Below are 20731 nucleotides of genomic sequence, written 5' to 3'. Positions count from 1 at the left end.
CCAGTCTCTTCTTTTCCCTGGAAATTCAGTGTCATCTACCCATAACAATATTTCATAAGAATATACATCTACTGGTCTCCAAACCATGGCTGACAGGCAACACTGCTTTGACTAACTTTCCAGTCAGAGAAAAATATTATGTATTTCTGGGCAACAGTTATTTATTTCACCACTTGAAAGGTGGTTTAGCAGCCTGGTGAAATATAGGGAGCCAATACTCTCTGGATAATGGAGGCCAACTACCACAAGCTTGCAAGAAGATTTCTCCCTATGACAGTGAACTGACTTGAACATTGGATATATTTTACAGTAATGTGTGGATTTCATGAGATTTTTCAGCCACAGGTAATCTTTTGAATAAACTGACAAAGCTGCCTTTGCAACTTTGAACTGGAAGATTGCTGCTATTTTTTATCTGAGTGTGTAATTAGGCTCTAGAGAAAGTATGCAATTTGAAATTATCCAAGATATATGGAGATAACATCAGCTTAGTCACTAAATAAATTTTATGTCCCTTAAGATAATATATGGTTTTCAAACTTTCCTCCTTGCCATCAAAAATAGTCTGTTAATTTTATTTGTGCCTTATAGAGCAATCTGTGTCAGCTGGCTTTTCAAGCTGAATTGATAGATAGCTTTATGACTCACAATATTATTTATGATTTTTCCTACAGTCAAGAATTGTTACATACAGATCTTATTTGGCTTTAAAATGTCTACTATTCTTGGCAAACTACAAGCGTAAAATAATTCTCTTAACCCTGAAACTCTACAGATAATGGACTGTGAAGATAGTGTTGATTTCCCTTTCCACTCTTCTCTTCCCCAACTCCATTAATTCAGGATGTCCAAATTCTTGCACGAGCAAGGACTATATTGGAATAGTTTACTTAAATAAGGTTGATAGAAAAAGGATTATGATTTGAACAGAATAAAGAAAAACACATTTAGGTTGTATTTTAGGAAAATGACTGTGGATTACAGGATCTAATAAAGCTGTGGAAAAGACAAATCGGGCAGAAAACCCCACCACTGAAGATCCTCAAGAATAATTAAAGAGAAAAAAAAATGTAGGAAGCAATTCTGAGCCAATAATGAAATAAACTTCCAAGAATTTTGGAATAAACCTGCTTTGCTTATTAATTCCATCTATTCTTAGTCAAATAATTTCAGCAATTTTGATAGCAGCTACTCATGCAGGAAAGGACTATTAATTTAACAAATGGCTCCAGAAACAAGCCTTTGAGTACTTTTTGATCTTTTTCCTTTCTGTGATTTAGTATTCTCAAAATATCTTATGTAAAACTCATGGCTGTTTTTCACTATAGTTTCTGAGTAATGAAACGTGCTATGTATTCATCATTTATCCTACTCAGATTCTTATGTTGATCTTGTTATGATGGCTGAGAAGTTTCCAAATTTAACAATGAAAAGGAAACAGATAAATTATTAATATAAACAACACTTTCTTGTCTGTCCTCCCCAGAATGGTAATTTCTAGTATTCCTGTGCTACATAGGATAACACAATTGCACCTTTCATTACTTTTTCATACGAATTGACAATAATAAGGTTCATAATTATTCTTGATTACTGTGGGAGTGAAGGGGCAGCTGGGTGTAGCATTTTTGCTGCAGATGCTGTTAGACTGGAGTTAGCTGTTGGCAGAAAGACCCTTACTGACGTGCTTATTCTGAAGATTTGAGGACTCCCCTGACATACAGAGGACACAACAAATTCTTTCCTTTCTTGCCAAGGACTGTTCAAAATTTTCAAAGAGGAAAGACATAATTATCTCAAATTCTATTTTGTTGCACCAACTGCTTTCTATTTCTCTAGGTTTTAGTTTCACTAATCCCAATAATACTTAAAATCACCAACAGATTTGCAGTATCATACTTTGAGACCTTCACTTTTCTGCATTTCAGAACATTTGGAAGAAGAAAATAAAGAATCAGCACAAGCATGTTGATGTTGCTGCTGACAGCTAATTTTGCTTATGGTCAGTACAATAATTTTCCCAGTAGTCACAAAACAAAGTATAAAAAGCAAGTGTATTATACCACTACATCTCATTTTTCAAGTAAAAGCACTTGACTGCAATCATATTAAGTTTCCATATTTAAAATAGCAAATGATTTTTCTGATTCATCTACACTTTCTTGGTTTAAATCCTTTCTTGTTCTGTTTGTTTGCTGTATTAAAATAAGCAAGCACACATATATGTCATGAGATAGAACAAAGCGTTTTGGTGATGTAGTGAAAACTTACAGTCACATGGATCTGATTCTGAAAGATATATGTAGTCCAATGAGTAGTTAAAATTGGCAGACTTAAAAATTGATATGGAAGGACTCACAAAAAATATGGAAAAATACATATACATTTAAAATTAAAAATGTACTGAGTTCTCTCATTGAAATATTGTTTGCCAGAGATAACAGATATGTGCTCACATATATTACATTTTTAACAACACATTGCAAATTGTTTGCATGTAGATATACAATACAGTATACATAGGATGCAAGCATTATATTCAGTACCTACAACTACTAATCTGTAGTGTAGCTGAAAATGAACAAGCAACAACAGGATCATAAAAATGAAACAACGGGTTTTAAATCATTAATGTTTTAACTTACCATGTTTTTAAAGGTATTTTAGCCTAGATTATTTAAAGAGAGTCCATGTGATTAGAATTCTTTAAAATGTTCTAGCCCTAAGTGATGGAAATATAACTTCAAAAATGTTAAACTTAGTGTATAACCTCAGAAAAGCTAACAGCGTGACTTTTTTTTTTTTGTTCTTGTTGTTGTTGCATCTTAGAATATGCATCTGTGGATAAAATTAAGTGCAAACAACTTGCCTTACCTGTAAAATGTTTTATGAACTTGTCTTTTAGACTGGAATCTCTTGGGAAAATTTCTAAGGAGAGAAGAAAAAAATGTATCTATGTAGTATAGGAATTACAAAAAAAAAAAAAAAAGGCAAAATATGAGAAGAAGTCTACTGTAATAATAGAATAACTCAATAAATATCCAAATTAATCTGGGTACTTTCACATACTTTTCCTTTTTCTTTTAATCCAAAAAGAAATGTCAAATTGTCATCATAAAAGCATACACTATCACATTTTCTGTCATTTGAACATCTTAGAAGTGAATTGAGCTGTACTTTTAGAAAGACCATAAATATTATAAATATGTTATCATGTAATGACAAGTGTTTGAGTACCTGAACAAATTATGTAAAATACTGAACCAAATACCCAAATGTTGGGTATTGAAATTACAGGAACATGAAGAGAAAAGTAGATAGGCCAAGACTATTTTTATAGTCATTATTAGTCAAAAAATAGTATTCCTCTCCTATGAATATTGCTGTGAATTTTAAAACACACCATTTTCAAATATGGTACTTTTTCCAAAAAGTACAAGAGAAAGTACCTGTCTCAGAACAGCCACAAGAAACAGGCAAAACAGAAATCTGAGCTAACACAAAAACTCTACTCACTAGGATTTATTTATTTATTTATTTATTCATTTGCAATAAGATGTTGTCTCTGGCTTACAGCAGAAGCTTTTGATACAAGTAAAAATTCTTAAAACTAGTGCATCTCCCTCAAGTCTTATTTTTTTTCAACTGAAAAACTGTATTAAAAATTGTTCAGTAGATGTAGTTATTACTGCAGACAGAAACTGTACATAACAGCTATATGCTATGTTAAATTTAAAAGAAATGCCTTTCTTAGCAGTAATGCATTTTACATTGCAATGTCTCAGCATTAGGACCTGCAGCCAAACATATTTATTCACTAAAAATATCTCCTTACCACTTATGCCATTTTAAATCTCTGTATTCTGCTACTTTTTTTTTTTCTAATTCACAGTCTGATTTAACATTTAGCTTAGAAGAGAGCAAGCTCCCTTACATACTATAGAAAGATGTTGTTTTTCTGCCGAAATAAATTCTTAACACTGGCCTTAAGCAGTTTCTCAGAGGTCATGAGTGTATTTTTAGGCTGAGATTTTAAAATAAAATCACAGAATCACAGAATCACAGAATTGTAGGGGTTGGAAGGGGACCTCGAAAGATCATCGGGTCCAACCCCCCTGCCAAAGCAGGCTCCTTAGAGCAGGCTGCCCAGGTAGGCATCCAGACAGGCCTTGAATTTCTCTAGAGAAGGAGACTCCACAACCTCCCTAGGCAGCCTGTTCCAGTACTCTGTCACCCTCACCTTGAAGAAGTTCTTTTGCATGCTGGTGCGGAACTTCCTGTGCTCTATCTTGTGGCCATTGCCCCTTGTCCTATCCCCACAAATCACTGAAAAGAGGTTGGCCAAATCCCTCTGTCTCCCACACCTCAGATATTTATACACATTGATAAGATCCCCTCTCAGTCTTCTCCCGGCTGAACAGACCCAGGTCTCGCAGCCCTTCCTCATAGGGAAGATGCTCCAGGCCCCGTATCATCTTTGTGGCCCTCCGCTGGACTCTTTCCAGGAGTTCCCTGTCTTTTTTGTACCGGGGAGCCCAGAACTGGACACAGTACTCCAGGTGAGGCCCGACCAGGGCAGAGTAGAGGGGGAGGATCACCTCCCTTGACCTGCTGGCCACACTCCTTTTAACGCACGCCAGGATCCCATTGGCCCTCTTGGCCATGAGGGCACACTGCCGGCTCATGGTCAACCTGTCGTCCACCAGGACCCCCAGGTCCTTCTCCTCAGAGCTCCTCTCCAGCAGGTCGTCCCCCAGCCTGTACCGATACATCTGGTTGTTCCTTCCCAGGTGCAGGACTCTACACTTGCTCTTATTAAACCTCATTTGGTTTATTCCTGCCCATCTCTCCAGCCGGTCCAGGTCTCGCTGAATGGCGGCACAACCTTCTGGTGTGTCAGCTACTCCTCCCAGCTTCGTGTCATCGGCATGCTTGCTGAGGGCAGACACTATTCCCTCATCAAGGTCGTCGATGAAGATGTTGAACAAAACTGGACCCAGCACTGACCCCTGGGAACACTGCTCGTCACAGGTCTCCAGCCGGACTCTGCGCCACCGATCACCACCCTTTGAGCTTGGCCAGTCAGCCAGTTCTCAACCCACCTAACTGTCCACTCCTCTATCCCACACTTTCTCAGCTTTGCTATCAGGATGTCGTGGGAGACAGTATCAAAAGCCTTGCTAAAGTCAAGGTAGATGACATCCACTGATCTGCCCCCATCTACCCAGCTGGTGATGTCTTCATAGAAGGCAACGAGGTTGGTCGAGCACGACTTCCCCTTGGTAAATCCATGCTGACTACTCCTCATAACATTCTTCTCTTCCAATTGCTTGGAGATGACATCCAGAACGAGCTGTTCCAACACCTTTCCAGGGACAGAGGTGAGACTGACTGGCCTTTAGTTTCCCGGATCCTCCTTCTTGCCCTTCTTGAAGACCGGAGTGACATTGGCTATCCTCCAATCTTCAGGCACCTCTCCTGTTCTCCAGGACCTTTCAAAGATGACAGAGAACGGTTCGGCGATCACCTCTGCCAACTCACTTAGCACACGTGCATGCATCCCATCGGGACCCATGGATTTGTGTGTGTTGAGTCCACTCAGGCGCTCCCCAACTACCCTCAGGTCGACCATGGGGGAGCCCTCCGTTTCCCAGCCCCTTTCTCCCCCCACCAGGGTCGAGGAGTCCTGAGAGGGAGTCCTTGAAGCAAAGACTGAAGCAAAGAAAGCATTCAGTATCTCCACCTTCTCGGCATCTCCCGTTACCAGGACACCCCCCCTCATTCAGCAAGGGACCTACATTAAAAAATGTCTAAGTCTTTAGATTGTAAACTAAAATGCCTAATTAAAATGCAACTTAGCAAGATCAGGGGACCTAACTTACTTGAAAATCTCAGTTTTAACTGACATCTATTTCATTTGTTTCCTAATTTCAAATGAATATCACCCCTTAAGCTTAGAATTTTACTGATGTACTGTATGTCAAGTACGGATTTACTGATATATCAAGTACTTTAAAATTGCTCAGAATGAAGCGTAAGAAGAGACAAAATAGTGAAACAATCTGGATGAGTTTTGGATGGGATGCCTCAAGTGAACCAGTACAGAGAAATAACTGAAACCTGGTGAAGGCTGGTCAAAGAAGAGACCATTCAGGCTCTGACAAAAAACTTTTAGATCCAGGCCCTTTCAAACTGTATAGAATTTGCTAGGGGAACAGTAATCTCCTTTTACCCCATAAAATCTGTTAGGAAAATCTGTAATAAAACCAGGACAGAAGATGTCTTTCTATCCTCAACCAAGGATGACAGAAGGCCAAAACCCCACCCTTAAATACACAGACAGCAAAACAGGATAAAAGATTTGATGCTCAGGAAAGGAGTTCAGGATTTCAGGCATAAACTGCAGCTGTAGCTGAGAATGAATGCTGCAGGGTATGCTTCCCACGAGCAACCTCCATTGGGTTCAGGGTTCTCCCGAGCCTGGCTATGCCTGTCCCTACAGGAATGGGTCAGCCGTGTGCAGGGCAGCAGCTGAATGACACTGACTGCATGCCCACTCCTCCCCTGACACAGCTGCCAGCCCTCCAGGCAGCAGGCAACATCTCCAGGCAACATCTTTTCAACATGTGCCTATGTTTCAGCTTTCTTGAAGCATTCTATTTCTTCCAGTACAGTGTGTTTTGTAATGCAGTCAGTGAGCCCCTAGCTCTCCGCAAAGACAACCGCAGTTCATTTGTATAAAAGGCACGGGCAGCACAGGTTACTGAAACACTTCTGTCCACTTGCTATAATGGCACAAGCAGCTCTATTAGATCTACGAACTATTAATTGCCTGACACAAGCACAGTAATTTTCTTCTGTCTTTCAGCAGCATAGCTGGACACTGGCACTGCTAATGAGAACTGGCAAACTATTTCTGCCATATGTATTTTCTATTAGCTTCCTCAACAACAGGTTTCCAGAACTATCCACGTTGAATGTAGTGAAGCCCTCCTGTCTGTGCACAACTACAAGGCTGAGGTCTCAAAGGACTTAGGATTTAAATCAAACTAATGAACATCCTTTTAGAATGGAACAGTTATCACTGACTCCTGACCAGATCACACTGCAACCAGAAGCAGGATCTCAAGTCCATACAGGGTGCTTTTATAAGGTGATCAAGACAGAACCATTACGCTAGGTTATTCTGGCTTCTAACCTGCTCCTAGTTGCTCAGTACATGCTGCATGTGGTACCTGACACCTATTAAGTCAGATCCCTTAATATCCTTTCTCGCTCATACCTTCACAGAGCAAGTGAAATTATTTTGATATATAAATTTCACAAAGAAAAAGCAGAAACATATAATAACACACAATAACAAGATAGATTGGCAAAGTATTGCTAAAATCAAAACACTGTGAAGTAACACTGGGCAAAAATACAAAAGAAACAGGAAAATGAAAGAATGAATTGTAAGTGTGAAACACACATGAATGGGAAGTATTGAGTGGAGGTGGTTTATTCAATCCATTCTTGCCTCAAGACCATGCTACACAAACTAGTAAAGTACAGCCAGTATATATCCTATGGGAGAGGGTAACAGACTGTTTTTTTATCAGCTGGGAGAACATTCAGACTGTGCCATTCTTCTGCACAATCTTACAAAACCTGCATGGCTCTCCAGAGATAATGCATCTGAGTTAAAATGCACTTGTGCTATTCACCCTGAGTTCAGCCTTATAATCTCAGATTATAATCATAAATAAACTTAATTCAACGAGTTCTTTTTTACCTACATGAGGACTTCTGTATGTGTCTGTAGATTATTCCTAACCTGGGCCAAAATGCTGCCCATCCTACACTGCTTCCACAGACAGCAGTGAACACGGGCAGCTATTAATGGTGCTAATACAGATCTTCTACTATCTGCTGCTTAAAATACTCAGAATATAAAACTATAAGGTGAAAATATACAGATGTGACAAATGTAGAGGGTTTTCCAGCTTCAAAGACAGAATGGCTAAGTTTATACTGCAGTTTCAATCATAAATGATCCTTGCTGTTAATTTTCTTAATCTGAGTTGTGATGCCTTGTAGAAGGACTTGGGACTTCAGGTAAAAGGCGAAAGGATGTGCCAGTTTTATCCCATGATTAAATGAATGAGATGGTGGTTAGTTATTCACAAAGCCTGCATGAGAGCTAGCAAGCTCTGAGTTAACAGGCAGTGAGCAACAGCTGCTCCGGATCTCTGCTGTAACCACGATTTTGTTGTAAACTTTCCAAAGTTGATTTAAACCACTGTTGTAAAGCTAATGACGTAGAAAATTATTCTGCACACTTTTCAGTTGCTATTCAGTGTTTGGTAGCTGAGATGAATGCTTAATTTTTCACAACTTTGGACTTGCTCATCGAGAGGTAGAAAACTAAATAAGCCACAGCCATGGGCTAGGGCATGAGCTTAACCTGCAATAAAGACATAGCTGTATCACCTTGGATGTGGATTTCCACTTTTCTGTCTCTCAGTGTTTTGTGTGTTCAAATTGCAAAGCTGTGACAGCAGGTGCCAATTTTTTACCCTGTGTTTCCACTGTCTCTAGCACCATGACAGTGCCTGAAGAATTCATGTCCTGCTGTAATATAAAAAGCAAGAAGAGAGATGCTTGCAGCACTGAAACAGGCCAAATCCCCACAACGCAGCTTGTTGGTTTGGGGCATCAAAGTCCCACGTCCTGAGGTGATATCACCTTTGCAGAAAAAAATCAAGATCTCAACTTGTTTATGTCCCCAACAGGCAGCCTTTGCTTATTTTAGCTTATTCAGGGAAGCAATTTAAGTCAACCATCAAAAATTATTCCTTCTCTTGGCCTAGTCCGGCTCTACACCAGTGGTCCTACAATGTACAGCTGAAGGCTATACTGTAGGCATGCACAGAAAATGTAAAGTGTCAGAGCTCAGGCCCTGCTTCATTTTCCAAGTCCCTTAACCCTTCTATGTAAGAAAAAGAAATCTTCACCAAGAATCATGATCTTCACTTTTTGTAAGAATATCCATGCATCTCAAAATAATAAACAATAAAACAATAAAAGATAAAAGGCACATTTTCTTCAATTGCTTAAAAAAAGAAGCAGGGGTGGGTGGTTGGGGGGGAGGGAGGGGGAAATAAACGCTAAAGCATTGTTAAAAAGTTTCTCCACAGCAGGTAAATGCTTCAGGAAAATATAAGTGTATCTAACAGAACACAAAAATAGAAATGACATTATTTGTTAGATTTAAAAACAGGTGCTAAAGTGCTCTTCAAATCACACTTCAATTAAAGTATTTAAAGCCTGGCATTTTTAGCCAGCTTTAATAATTTTCCATTTTTCAGAATAACTGTTGTTAACTCAGAATAGCCACTTTTAATTTCTACAGCATTCCTCAAAATTACATGTCAAATGATGGAACAACAGGCCTTTCTGTTTCTTATTTTCTGCACTTCAAGGAGTTACCTAAGACAGTTAGCCAGACAGTTCAAAAGACTATAACCGCACAAAAAACTTGTTTGCAAATACACATAGTCCAACATAAGGTCAATAGGAACAATAATGTATGTTATTATATCTTACAATGATTATATGATCCTGATTTGTTTTATATTATAAACATATTTTGTTTAAAGTAATTTTATAACTGTGGAATTTATAAAAAAAAATTTTATTGTGTATTTTCTTTTTTGCCTGTAAAATAGCAGGAAAAAAAATAATTAAAAAAAATGCCAGCAGTGAGATGCATCTGACTTCTGTTATAAACTCAAATGCTCAAGCTTCTGAAAATGTTGTTTTGACATGAAAGTAGCATGTAATTGTTTTTCTTCTTTATAATATAACTTCAGATCAAGAAAATGGTTACAAAACAGTAGTTTTAGCAAACCTTTAATTAAAAGTGACATTTTGAAGGACAAGACTCTCCAAAGCTTCAACTTAACACAGGTTGTATTTTTTCACAGGAACTGTGCAGTGGCTGAAATATCATTGTCAGCAAAACGGTCTTGAGTACTTGTTAAAATAGACAAGTCCCATTCAATTGAATGGAGCTTTTTTTCACTGGAGACACCCCTTAGTGTCTAAAGATGGCAAGTCTTGTGTACTATGACAATACTACAAGGTGTAACAGTTTGGATACTTGCAGCAATGCCAAGACAGATTTAATTAAAGTTAAAAAAAAAAAAAAAGTGATAAAAAGTCATAGTAAAATCTTTCAAATGTAAATTCATAAAAGAAGTGGTAAGGTGTCAGAAGAACTTAAATAACAGAGATGAAAACAGACAGAAAAAAAGAGGAAAATATCCTAGTGAAGAGATATACCTAAAAGATGAATGAATGGAACAACATTGCAATGAGAGGATGAAAGCATCCTCCACATGATAACATTTTCTCTTAAAAATATTTACAAAAAACCTTTAAAAAAAAAACAGACAAACAAACAAACACAAAAGATATGCAAAAATCTTAATGATCCAAATAATCTCTCCTCTGTATGCCTTAACTATGCAATGATTTCTACAAATGGTAGGAAGCAATGCACAATCTCAGTGTAAGGAAAAAAAAATAAGGAAGAAAAAGTCTCTCAAAATCAACAAGTAACATAGAAGACAGTACAGAGATAAGGCATCCTAGTGGAGAAAAAATTGTTAACATTCATTTTAATAAGATTATGTTGTGGTGTTGAATAAATTATAGGCATTTGACTACAGTCAGTGTCACACATGGGAATCACATGGCAAAATGTCCCGTGAATAAATGGAGTGTGAAGCATGCACCTAGAGATCTGATCCAGGTATTTCTCTTAGATGTAGACAGAAATATATGGTCACCATGGTGGGCTGCTGTCGCAGGTTGTCAATCCCATTTCCTGGCTAAGGCATTTGCCACAAGATAGCTTCATGGTTCTTGGAAGAATGGCTCCTAACTGCAGCAGATGTTAAGGAGAATTGAATTAATTAACATATACCGCTTTCTTCAGCACCCTGACCAATTAAAAAGCATCAGTTTCCTACTTTCATTCTTATACTTCGGCAGTGAACACATTGCTCAAATCTCTTACTTCAGCTTTCATGGCTGGACAAAGTTCTATCTGCAAAACCGAGATCTTCCAGTAGCTTTGGCTATGTTGTAAATGCTGGTTTTATATACTGCTATTCCGCTGCAAGCAGAAAGGTATTGCTTTTTGTTCAGCAAAAAATAGCTATATTAATACAGATTTAAAAGTTTCTGTGGATCCTCATGTGGTGTCTGACACATCAGAGAAACACTGCTGAAAATGTAACTCCCTGTTCAGGGACCACCAATTGATTCTGGGGTCTGTCCAATAGTGCTCCTTATCCCTAGGACAAATTTGTGGTTATGTTACATCTCACTTCACAGACTGATATTTTTAATGCATTTTCTATTGCACTTTCCCATTGGGAGGCAAGAAAAAACATTTCTTTGTTCAACAGAGATCAAATCCTTCCATCCTTAACTATCATAAATCATTAAACGTTTTTTTTTGTAGTATTAGAAATAACTGCCTTGTGAGAAAATATCTACTTAATGCAATTTAATTCTTCTCAGTCTCCTCATTCATGGGTTCTATCACATAAGCTCAATTTCTGCTTTGTTTTGCTTTTTTCCCCAATTTTTTTTCATAATTAAAATCTTTGTAATAATTTCTATTTGTCTCAGCAATTTGTTTGTTTACACACACATACACACATGCACACACACAGACTGCTTTCCCCCAATAGATTTGCAATTCATTCCTGTAGACAAGGGAAAATATCTATTTCTGTGTGCAGTTCCAAGACGTCACTGTGTTACTACTTCTGTTAAGTAACACACACAGTTCCCACTTTTATTTTGAGACTTTGATGTGTACACACTAAGTTCCTCAGGGCATAGAAGGAAAATGAGTCAATGCTCCAGACAGATGCATTCCTTTCCCTATGTAATACCATTGTTTGAAATTCAAAACTTACCAGATGCTTCCAAGTGTCGTGTAATGAAGATTACAATAAATTAACAAGGATTTTTAGCATTTTCTACTCTTGTTTGCTCCACCAGGTAAAAAAAAAAAAAAAAAAAAAGTATCTTACTATTTTCTGAGAAAAAAAAAAAAATCAAATAAACCCCCAAACAACGTTACTTGGTTTTGCAGAGATGACAGCATCTGCTCAAGAGAAAATCCTGAGTTAATCTACAACTGCATACCACTGCCATCTACTGAATATAGAATATGCTGAATGTACTCATACATACCTTTCTACTCTGAGAGATGAGTTTACGAGGTTTCCAACTTACTCAATGTAAAGGGAGCTCTTTCCGTTCTTGCAATTCAAAGTTTACTCTAGAGCTTAAGGGTTGCAAATAGAGCACAATTAACAATTCATAATGAATGACTTGGTCAATTTATCTTCTGCTTCTCCAGGAGTAAACATAAACAGTATCGTAATCTCTCTGGATTCATTTGCTGTCCACAAAACCTTTGTTCAGTACTTTGACTTTATTTATAGTGAAGATTTGGAATGCACACTGTGATATTTGTTTGTACCTCATTAGTCAAGTCTTAAAATGCTAGTTCTGCTCCCAGATCAAATAAATGCTTTCACACTTATTTATTTTTTCAGGCTTGAACCTGTGCTTCTAAGGATACTTAAACCAGTGACTGAATGTTCACTTTCCCTGATATTCATTCCAGTAATATTTTTCTGATGTGAGGATGGCAAAAACTACTCCATTTACATGCTGAGTAATGGAAGTATTGAACTATATTTTCAAATTCTCCCCACTCTAGTTATGAATAAAATATCTGGTGGTACATATACTAAATTAAGTCTTTATTCTGTGACACTCATTACACTTGAGTGATGAAGTGGGTTGAGGTATCAGTCAGTTTAGATGTACAATGGCATGACTGTAAAGTGAAAACCGAACAGGGCTTGCTTTCATTGTGGTTGATCCAGTCTGCCATGTCAGTCGCCACTGGCAAGAGCACTAGATTTAAAACAAAACAACAACAACAAAAAAACAACAACAACAACAAAAAAGTGTAATTCTTAAATGTGCTAAAGGTAAAAAGAAGCACCAGCTTCTGAAGTCTCAGCCTGTCGTTTAGTCATGATTTCTATATTTTTTTCCTTTCTTTCCTCTTTCAATCCACCACATGCAGTGCCAGTCACTTGTTCTTATCCCAGAGACTCTACTTGGCTACATTATCTATTTCTTGCTCATGCTGGTAAGTCTTAGTATATCAGTCATTCCCTTAAATCCAGGGTGATTAATATTCATAGAGAATTTGCAGGGGGATAACTATTTGGTCCTACCAAAATTATAGTATTGCAAATACTGAACATTTTCAAAAATACACAAAGTTACTGTACAATGGGTTTCCTTAAAACAGATAATAAAAACAGATGACAATTTCTACAAACCATAGTAATGTGAGAAAAGAAAAACATATAAAGAGCAAAGAAATAAATCTCTCCTAATTCAGCATGCCAATTTTTTTTTGTTTCTGTAAAACTATATGTTTATATGTCCTCAGAACATTTGTTTGAGGGATTGACATCCATGCACAGTTTGGAATACCAGTACAGTTTGGGTACTTCAGATTTGAAATACCCAATTTCTAGTTCATCTTTTGTTTGGAATGGAATAATTTTTATTTTTTTTCTTAAAGTAGTCTTGAAGTAGTTTGAAGTACTGGCTTTTTATACCGGCAAGGGTCAAATTCCACTCTCACTCACAGCTGCACAGTCCCCTTCATGCATCAATGCCCCATTAATGTAATTGCAAGGGAATTATAGAAGGGGGTTTAGACTCAAATATTTTTCATCTGTGTTTTTACTATTGAGACATTCAGGTGGATACCAAGAAAACAGATGACTAACTTTAGGCACTTGATTTCATAAAGTTAGATGTACAGACTTCATTTGAATGATGGGGTAGTAAGCTCTAACAACACTGTTATAAAGAGCATGGAAGATTCTGTGTATTGTTAAAATATAAATAGTAGCACACACACACAAAACCAAACAACAACAACATCAAAAGCAAAAAAACAACAACAACAAAACACAAGGCAAATGTGATTTGGAGCTTTCTTCAGGAAGCAAAAGGATATTTATTTATGTCTGCTAACTGATAAAACAGGCAAGAGAAGTCTTACATTAGCTAGGAAACGTCCAGTTCTTTTAAAAGTTTATGAACAAGATTCTAGAATGTGTTGCCTGAAATAACAGAAGGCTGGATTAAATAAATCCCGTAGGTTCCAGCAATGATTCTAAGTGTGCAACACTAGCTTGAAGTCAACAGATATGAAGTCAACAGATACCTCACATATGTCCTGTGTGCTATTACCCCCATTAGGTAACAGCCTACAGTGCCTAAGAGGAATTTCTTCTGGAGTCCACCCTCCTACCTCTCCCCTAGAATTCCGTTTATGAAATGCTAAGTATTACATAGAAACTATGCAAGCTTGTAAATATATGATGATAAGCCACACAAACATGTCTTTTTTTACCTTGGAAAGAAAAAGCATTTGTTTCCTATAGTGTTTTATTGCTAACTCTCTCATTCTTTGTTTATTCCCAAATCAGTAAACAGGGTTAGTTTCTGAATTAATTCAGAATGTGGCTCTTTGCCACACTTCTAGCACAGGGTTAGATCACAAAGAATGTCTGTTTTCCAGCTCCTTTTTGGTAGTTTCAGGTTGTAAAAAAACTAATGGTTTCATTAAAAAAAAAAAGTGCATATAATTAAATAGATAGCATAAAGAAAGCGTGTTTTTTCAGGTTTCTTTTTCCAAAATACCAGAACTATAATTCTACTGTCTTCTGCAGTCTCAGAAGACATATGTGCTCATTTGTGTGAGAAACCATAACTCATTCTCCCTTCTACAAAGGAAAATCCGAATTCTATATTTTTTTCACTGCTGCAGATTCCTCTCCATTCATCTGAGACAGGAAGAAAATGAAAGTGAAGATTGTCTCCTTTTTGAAGAAAGAGAGGACTTTAGTCCCATAATCATTGTACACCCCTGCTGGATCTTAGAGGCCATAATGAAAGAGGTGTCCTGTCAACACTCCTGTGCTATTATAGCTATCTTTGTGGTCCTCTTGCCAATGTAGACCCTCCCAAACACAATCTGTATGACAGCTGCCTTCTTTCATAGAGGTGAAAGGAGATGTAGGTGATACAAAGTCCTCTGAGACAAGTATTTGTGTCTTTTTTTTTTCTTTTTCTTTTTTTTTTTTTTTTTAATGCTTCAAGTGAAATCAGTCCTTCAACAGAAACTTTCACAAAATCAAAACAGGAAGAGCAAACAAATTAAATACATACAAATTTTACTCAAGTTTGCTCCTTTTCTTTTTATGATGATGTTACTTGGGAAAGATACAGAAGTACTTTCTTTTATAATCCAGCTTTCTGACTTGAATCTACAGGACCATCTTTGAGACACCACAGGTGCTCACGTTTTATCAGTTTCTCACTCCCTGTGACCAGCATCATCATAGCTTATAAAAATGAAAGCACCTGTGACAGTAGAAGGCAGGAGCAAGAACACACATCCAAAAGTAAGAGAACAAAAGTAGGAGAAATAGGAATAGAAGTATTTGGTGTTCATCTTGTGTCACTATAGTACCTACACAGTATTCAAGTCACAGGAGATGATCATCTGCTTAGGATTCCTGTCCTCACTCATATCTAAGCCACTTCTTCAGAAGTTACGTTGGAAAACTATTTTTCACTAAGTTCCTCCAGCAATCTGAACAGTGGAAAAACTTTCAGTCATGGGAAGATGATAAAGACCTGCTCACATTCACAGGAAGGATCCAACCAGCTGCTGTCCCCAGTCTTCCGTGCCCATGCCGTACTTTTGCCCAACCGTTGCACTTTGTCTTCTTCCCTCTCCACTCTCCTTTTGGCCTCCTTGCCTTGGCTGGTCTCCGCCAAGCTGTGAGTGGGAGCAGGGAGTGACAGGAATAGTTAGCAGCAATTGTTGCTATGAAGACAACTATCGGCACGAACAGTAATTCCAGGGAGGCCTTCCTACCTCGGCAGAGAGACGACTATTTACAGCCTCAAAGAGGTTGCCAGCCTCCAGTTCAACACCCTCTTAAGGGCAACAGATTATCCCTAGAGTTGGCTCCTGCGAGCCTGGGCACTGAGCTGTGGGAAGGACATAACCTGAGACTGGAGGAAGCTAACTCACTTGAGCTGCAGAAGCAGCATTTAATCACATCTGAAGGGCTAGGACAGGCAAACAGGGAATGGGCAGGACAGTTTTTCCTGCTCTGAACTGGGTTTTCAATGCTGGTAATACCATGTTTGTCCTCTCTCCAAACCCCTGCTTTGATTTTTCTTTGCTTAACTCAGGAAAGGAAAATAATTGCTAATTATGTGCTCAGAAAAAATCTTAGAAAAAGAAATCACACCCTGATGCTGGTTAAAAGACCGCACTTTTATTACTATTATTGATATTATCATCATGAACTTGGATATGTTGAACTGTGGCTGGCCAGGGGACAGAGGTGCTTGCCAGCCCCTCCCAGCCACCACCCTCTGATGCCCTCTGTGGTGTGAATGCAGAAATCAGCACCTACAAAATGTTCTAAATCAGAATATTTCTGCCAGTATCTTCTACGTATGTCCAAAAATATAATACTAAGTAATTTCTTTATACTCCATTTATAATATCATCAGTTACATGCTGTAACAACAGACATTTATCATCCACATGGAATTTGCAGAAATACATGTCAGTCTGCAAATTGGTTGCAGATCTTTTCAGACCATTTTCAGTCACCTGTTTACCAATATTTCCCTCTTTTGGTAGAATTACATGAAAACTTTTAGCCAGGTAATTGCTGCACATGTTGCCTTTTCCCCAAATCAGTTGCATGTGTGAAGCCTTCTCATAAAATCTTTCAGTTCTTCCTGAATGATTCTTTCAAGTTTTCAGCTTCTACTGTTTTTCTTCTGATCCTGCTAAGCCTTCATGACTGAAAAAGGGTGGTGGTTTTTTTTTTGTCTCTTTGTTTAAATTTATTTAATAGAAAATTTAAAAATGTCAAAGAAAGCATCAAATACTGTAACTATGGAAGAAAAAAAGTCTTATTCCCTGTTATTCATAAAAGGTAACAAACACATGTGTTCATTAAGGAAGAAGAAAAATCCAAATTTTCACTATAAAGTTGTTAGGCTTTCAGATCAGTAGTGTTTCTCAATGGGACAGTTTGAAGATAATATCTCTCAATTGCGACATAGGTCTAATTCTGATATTGTCCGAGCTTTAATCTGAGAATGTATTAAAATGAGGAAAATACATATGTGTCTCAATGTTTCTCTTTGAAATTAGCTACTGTCAGAAACCGACATCTGAATCTGGAGTTCCAATTTCCACAGTTAGAGTCTTAGGAGCCATTGTCTGCGTGTCAAATTTTGAAATAAAAACTAAAAGCAACTAAGCAAATACATTCTGTTTAAAGTCTTAGCCTATGTCATACATTCTGTTTAAAGTCTTAGCCTATGTCCACAATAATAAAACACAAATTGCATACTAGCAGCTCTCTAGGATTTCTGACTGGTACAAAAATGATTCTAGGAGCTGTCATACACTCCAGTAACAGTTCTGATGTTTGAAAGACACTGGAAGGAGAGCGTGGCCTGATTCTGTTCTCCTTGATTTCAATAGAAGCAAAAACAGGTCCTCAATCTGTGTGTAATTCACATGATCTACTTAGCTAAACAATTAAGTCACAGCTCTGACATCTGATATTTATTTTAAGTTCTTTGAGCCAGATTCTCTTCTCTGAGCTAACCCTTTTTTCTATTCTGGTGGCACAAAGGCTGTAACAACCGTGGATATTCCCAGCTGGAGATTCTCCCAGCATGAATAAGTCTTTACCTGTCTGGCAAAACCAGCTTTCATGTTATTTCCTCCTCCTTTGCACCCTCTGAACCTTAGCCATCTTATGTGAAAGAATAAGAGGCCTGACTACAACATTGGTTACCATGCTTCAAATACTTTTAGCCTGCATACTCTTCAAATTAAAGCTGTCTGCTTTATTTAAAATAATCCAGAAACTATTGTATATAATGTGAAAACATAGTGTAGTATGATGCTCCTTTTGTGGTATTTCAGAAGACAAAATTGAAGATTTGTCTGAGGTGTGCTATCAGTGAGACACCCAGAAAGCTCTGGACCTTTAAAATATAGGTTCCTCCTATCTGTGGAGGCCATGCTTAAGAATTTGAGCATATTGTAAGGTGATCTTTAAAGAAACGGCCCTCAATCCAAGCAAGCCAAATGCTCAAACCCCTTCCCCACCCCAAGATGGCAGAGGTTGTACTGAGAGGTAGCCTGAAGAAATATTCAACTGAAAAAACACAGTTTCATCAAATTGAGTGACTGTCAACCACAGCCCGAGTGTGGAACCTTGTGGTTAAATGGCTGTTCCTTTTACATTATTTTAGGTGACATACGCAATGGCAATGGAAATATCTTCAAACAAGTGTAGCTTTTAAAGTAGATTAAAAAAATCAGGATGCAGTTTACTGCTGCTCTTTTTTGAATTTACCTGAAGTAATGTCCCACTGTGTGACTGATCTGCTGGGAAAAGTGAATCCTTACAGAAGGACTGCTCTGTATATGTGATGTGGAAAGTAGTGGAACAACACTGAACCACTGTGAAGATGTCACCAAGTATTCAAACCTACATCTCTTTAGCTATGCTTACATTGTCAAGGAATTCATCAAGGCTCTGACTCCAGTCTCAAGATGTACTCACTGTCAACATTCCAATTCCTTGTGTCTGTGCTTTTGCTTTGTCACCAAAACTCTGGAGTTCTCTGGAAGACAAAGATCAAGTCGATGCTGATGCATAGCACAGGCCCAAGCTCTTACCCAACAGTGTGCAGTGGTTGGAATGTCACAAACAGATATTACAGTGCACACTCTGCCTTGACCAGATGAAGTTATTGAGTTCAGAAGTAACTGGAAGCAGGAAGCAAGCAGACCTCAAACCCAAACAGCAGACAGGGAAGTAAATATGGTGTGTCTAACCTAAGGAGACTCTAAGTTTCTGTTTGGGCACCCCACTTCTTTTGTTGTATTCTCTTTAGCTGCAATGAAGTTGTGCCCCATTTCTGGTCAGAATCATATTCTAAAATGTGAGTTTGCATGAACACTTACAATGAACATTAAATCTACAAAAAAAAAAAAAAAAAGAAAGAAAGAAAGAAATCTGCATAAACCTATCACATCTGGCTTCTGGACTTGCACTGGCATATAATGGCCCAGCAGATTAGGCACACAGCTTCGTGTACTAAGATTTCTGGCCAAGGAAATGAGTCAACCTGGGAGGTAAACAACATCAAAGAGAGTAATATTCAGAATGCAACGGTCCCTTCTGATCCAATGCTTTCTAATCAGCCACTTTCCAATAATTCATTAAGACTGAACAATGTGGGGTTCTCCTAGGGCTTCAGCCAACCATAATGAAATTATAACAGGATATATTTACAAGGCTGAATATCTTGAACTCAGTTATAATGATGTTTATTAGTAATTCTTCAATAGCTGCTAAGAAAGCATATTTGTATTAGTTAATCCTTGCCTGTGGAGACCTTTATATTCGTTTCGCAAAAGAACATTAAGAAGCAAGGATTTGCTTTTTCTCTTCTCTGTAAATCCCCATTTCTATCAGAAAATACTGTGGGATCAAGAAATAAGCCAAATCTAGTGTATACGATTACTTTTCTTCTATTACGATTAGTGATCACCCTAGAAAACAAAACTGGAATGTATACAGATATAGACCTAGATTAATATAATCTGGCAACTTTTACATCTGAAAAAAATTGAAAAAAAAATAGCAACCATTGTTTGTATTGCTAGCCCCTTGACTAGCAACACACATATATAGATAAGTACTATGTGCATAATTCAAAAGCACCCCCCATTTTTTTTCTCTCCAGTCAGATGTAGACATGTAAAACATTGAAATACGTCTATTTTGAAAATCAAAAAAAAAGTCTCAAAATAATTACAGACATGATATTTGAGTTTATGCAGGTGGCTTTTGTTTGTTTGCTTGTTTGTTTGTTTTCCCCTAAGAGAGTCCAATCAAGAGGTTAAGATATCCCTCAAGGAATTCAAATGGCAAACATTATGAAACCCCGGCTATTTTGAATACTAAATTGTGAATAAGTACTTCACCATCTCCAAGAGGAAAGATGTATTATAATAGTAATTGTTCATTAAAATATAAAAAGACAATTAATAATAATAATAATAATAATGAGACATATAGGTAGGATTGGTCAAACTATTCAAGGCATTAATTTACTGAAGCTGTATTTTTCCTATTCATATCTTTTCTATAACAAACAACAATTTCTATTCAATTATCAGCTACTTGGAATCACTTAACTATTAAGGCAGATATTTCAGCTGAATCTACAGACTCCAAACTACGTTTGGAAAGTTATTGGAGAGCTCTTGACTGAAGGCAGTACTACTCTTAGAACGAGATACAGAGACCAGATATTGATAAATATGAAGAGGAAATTCACTTTTTGCAATTCTGCAACACTCTATGAAAGTATTCTGTTTTAGCTATCGTGGCTGCTAATAAATGTAGATTCTAGAATATTTACATGAATCAAATACATGAACAGCTGCAATACATCAAAAGAAATATATGAACTAGTTAAATCATCTGAATGA

General features: G+C 37.5%; 1 protein-coding gene across 11 annotated transcripts in view; it reads right to left on the bottom strand.

Moving 5' to 3' along the window:
- ALKAL1 (ALK and LTK ligand 1) overlaps positions 1-20731 on the bottom strand; it is a 67066-nt gene that overhangs the window by 6705 nt on the left and 39630 nt on the right. For 10 of the 11 annotated variants that reach the window (XM_083825256.1, XM_083825262.1, XM_083825261.1 and 7 more), the window contains one exon: positions 2875-2928. In XM_083825256.1, coding sequence (XP_083681382.1) covers positions 2875-2928 — 54 coding nt within the window. Of the gene's footprint in view, positions 1-2874; positions 2929-14527; positions 15956-20731 lie in introns of those variants that run through there. The other variant, XM_083825258.1, reaches the window with a different exon arrangement.

The sequence above is a fragment of the Anser anser genome (assembly GCF_964211835.1).
Source record: "Anser anser genome assembly, chromosome: 2".
In the NCBI taxonomy this organism is placed as follows: domain Eukaryota; kingdom Metazoa; phylum Chordata; class Aves; order Anseriformes; family Anatidae; genus Anser; species Anser anser.
This window is presented reverse-complemented; position numbering and strand designations above follow the sequence as displayed.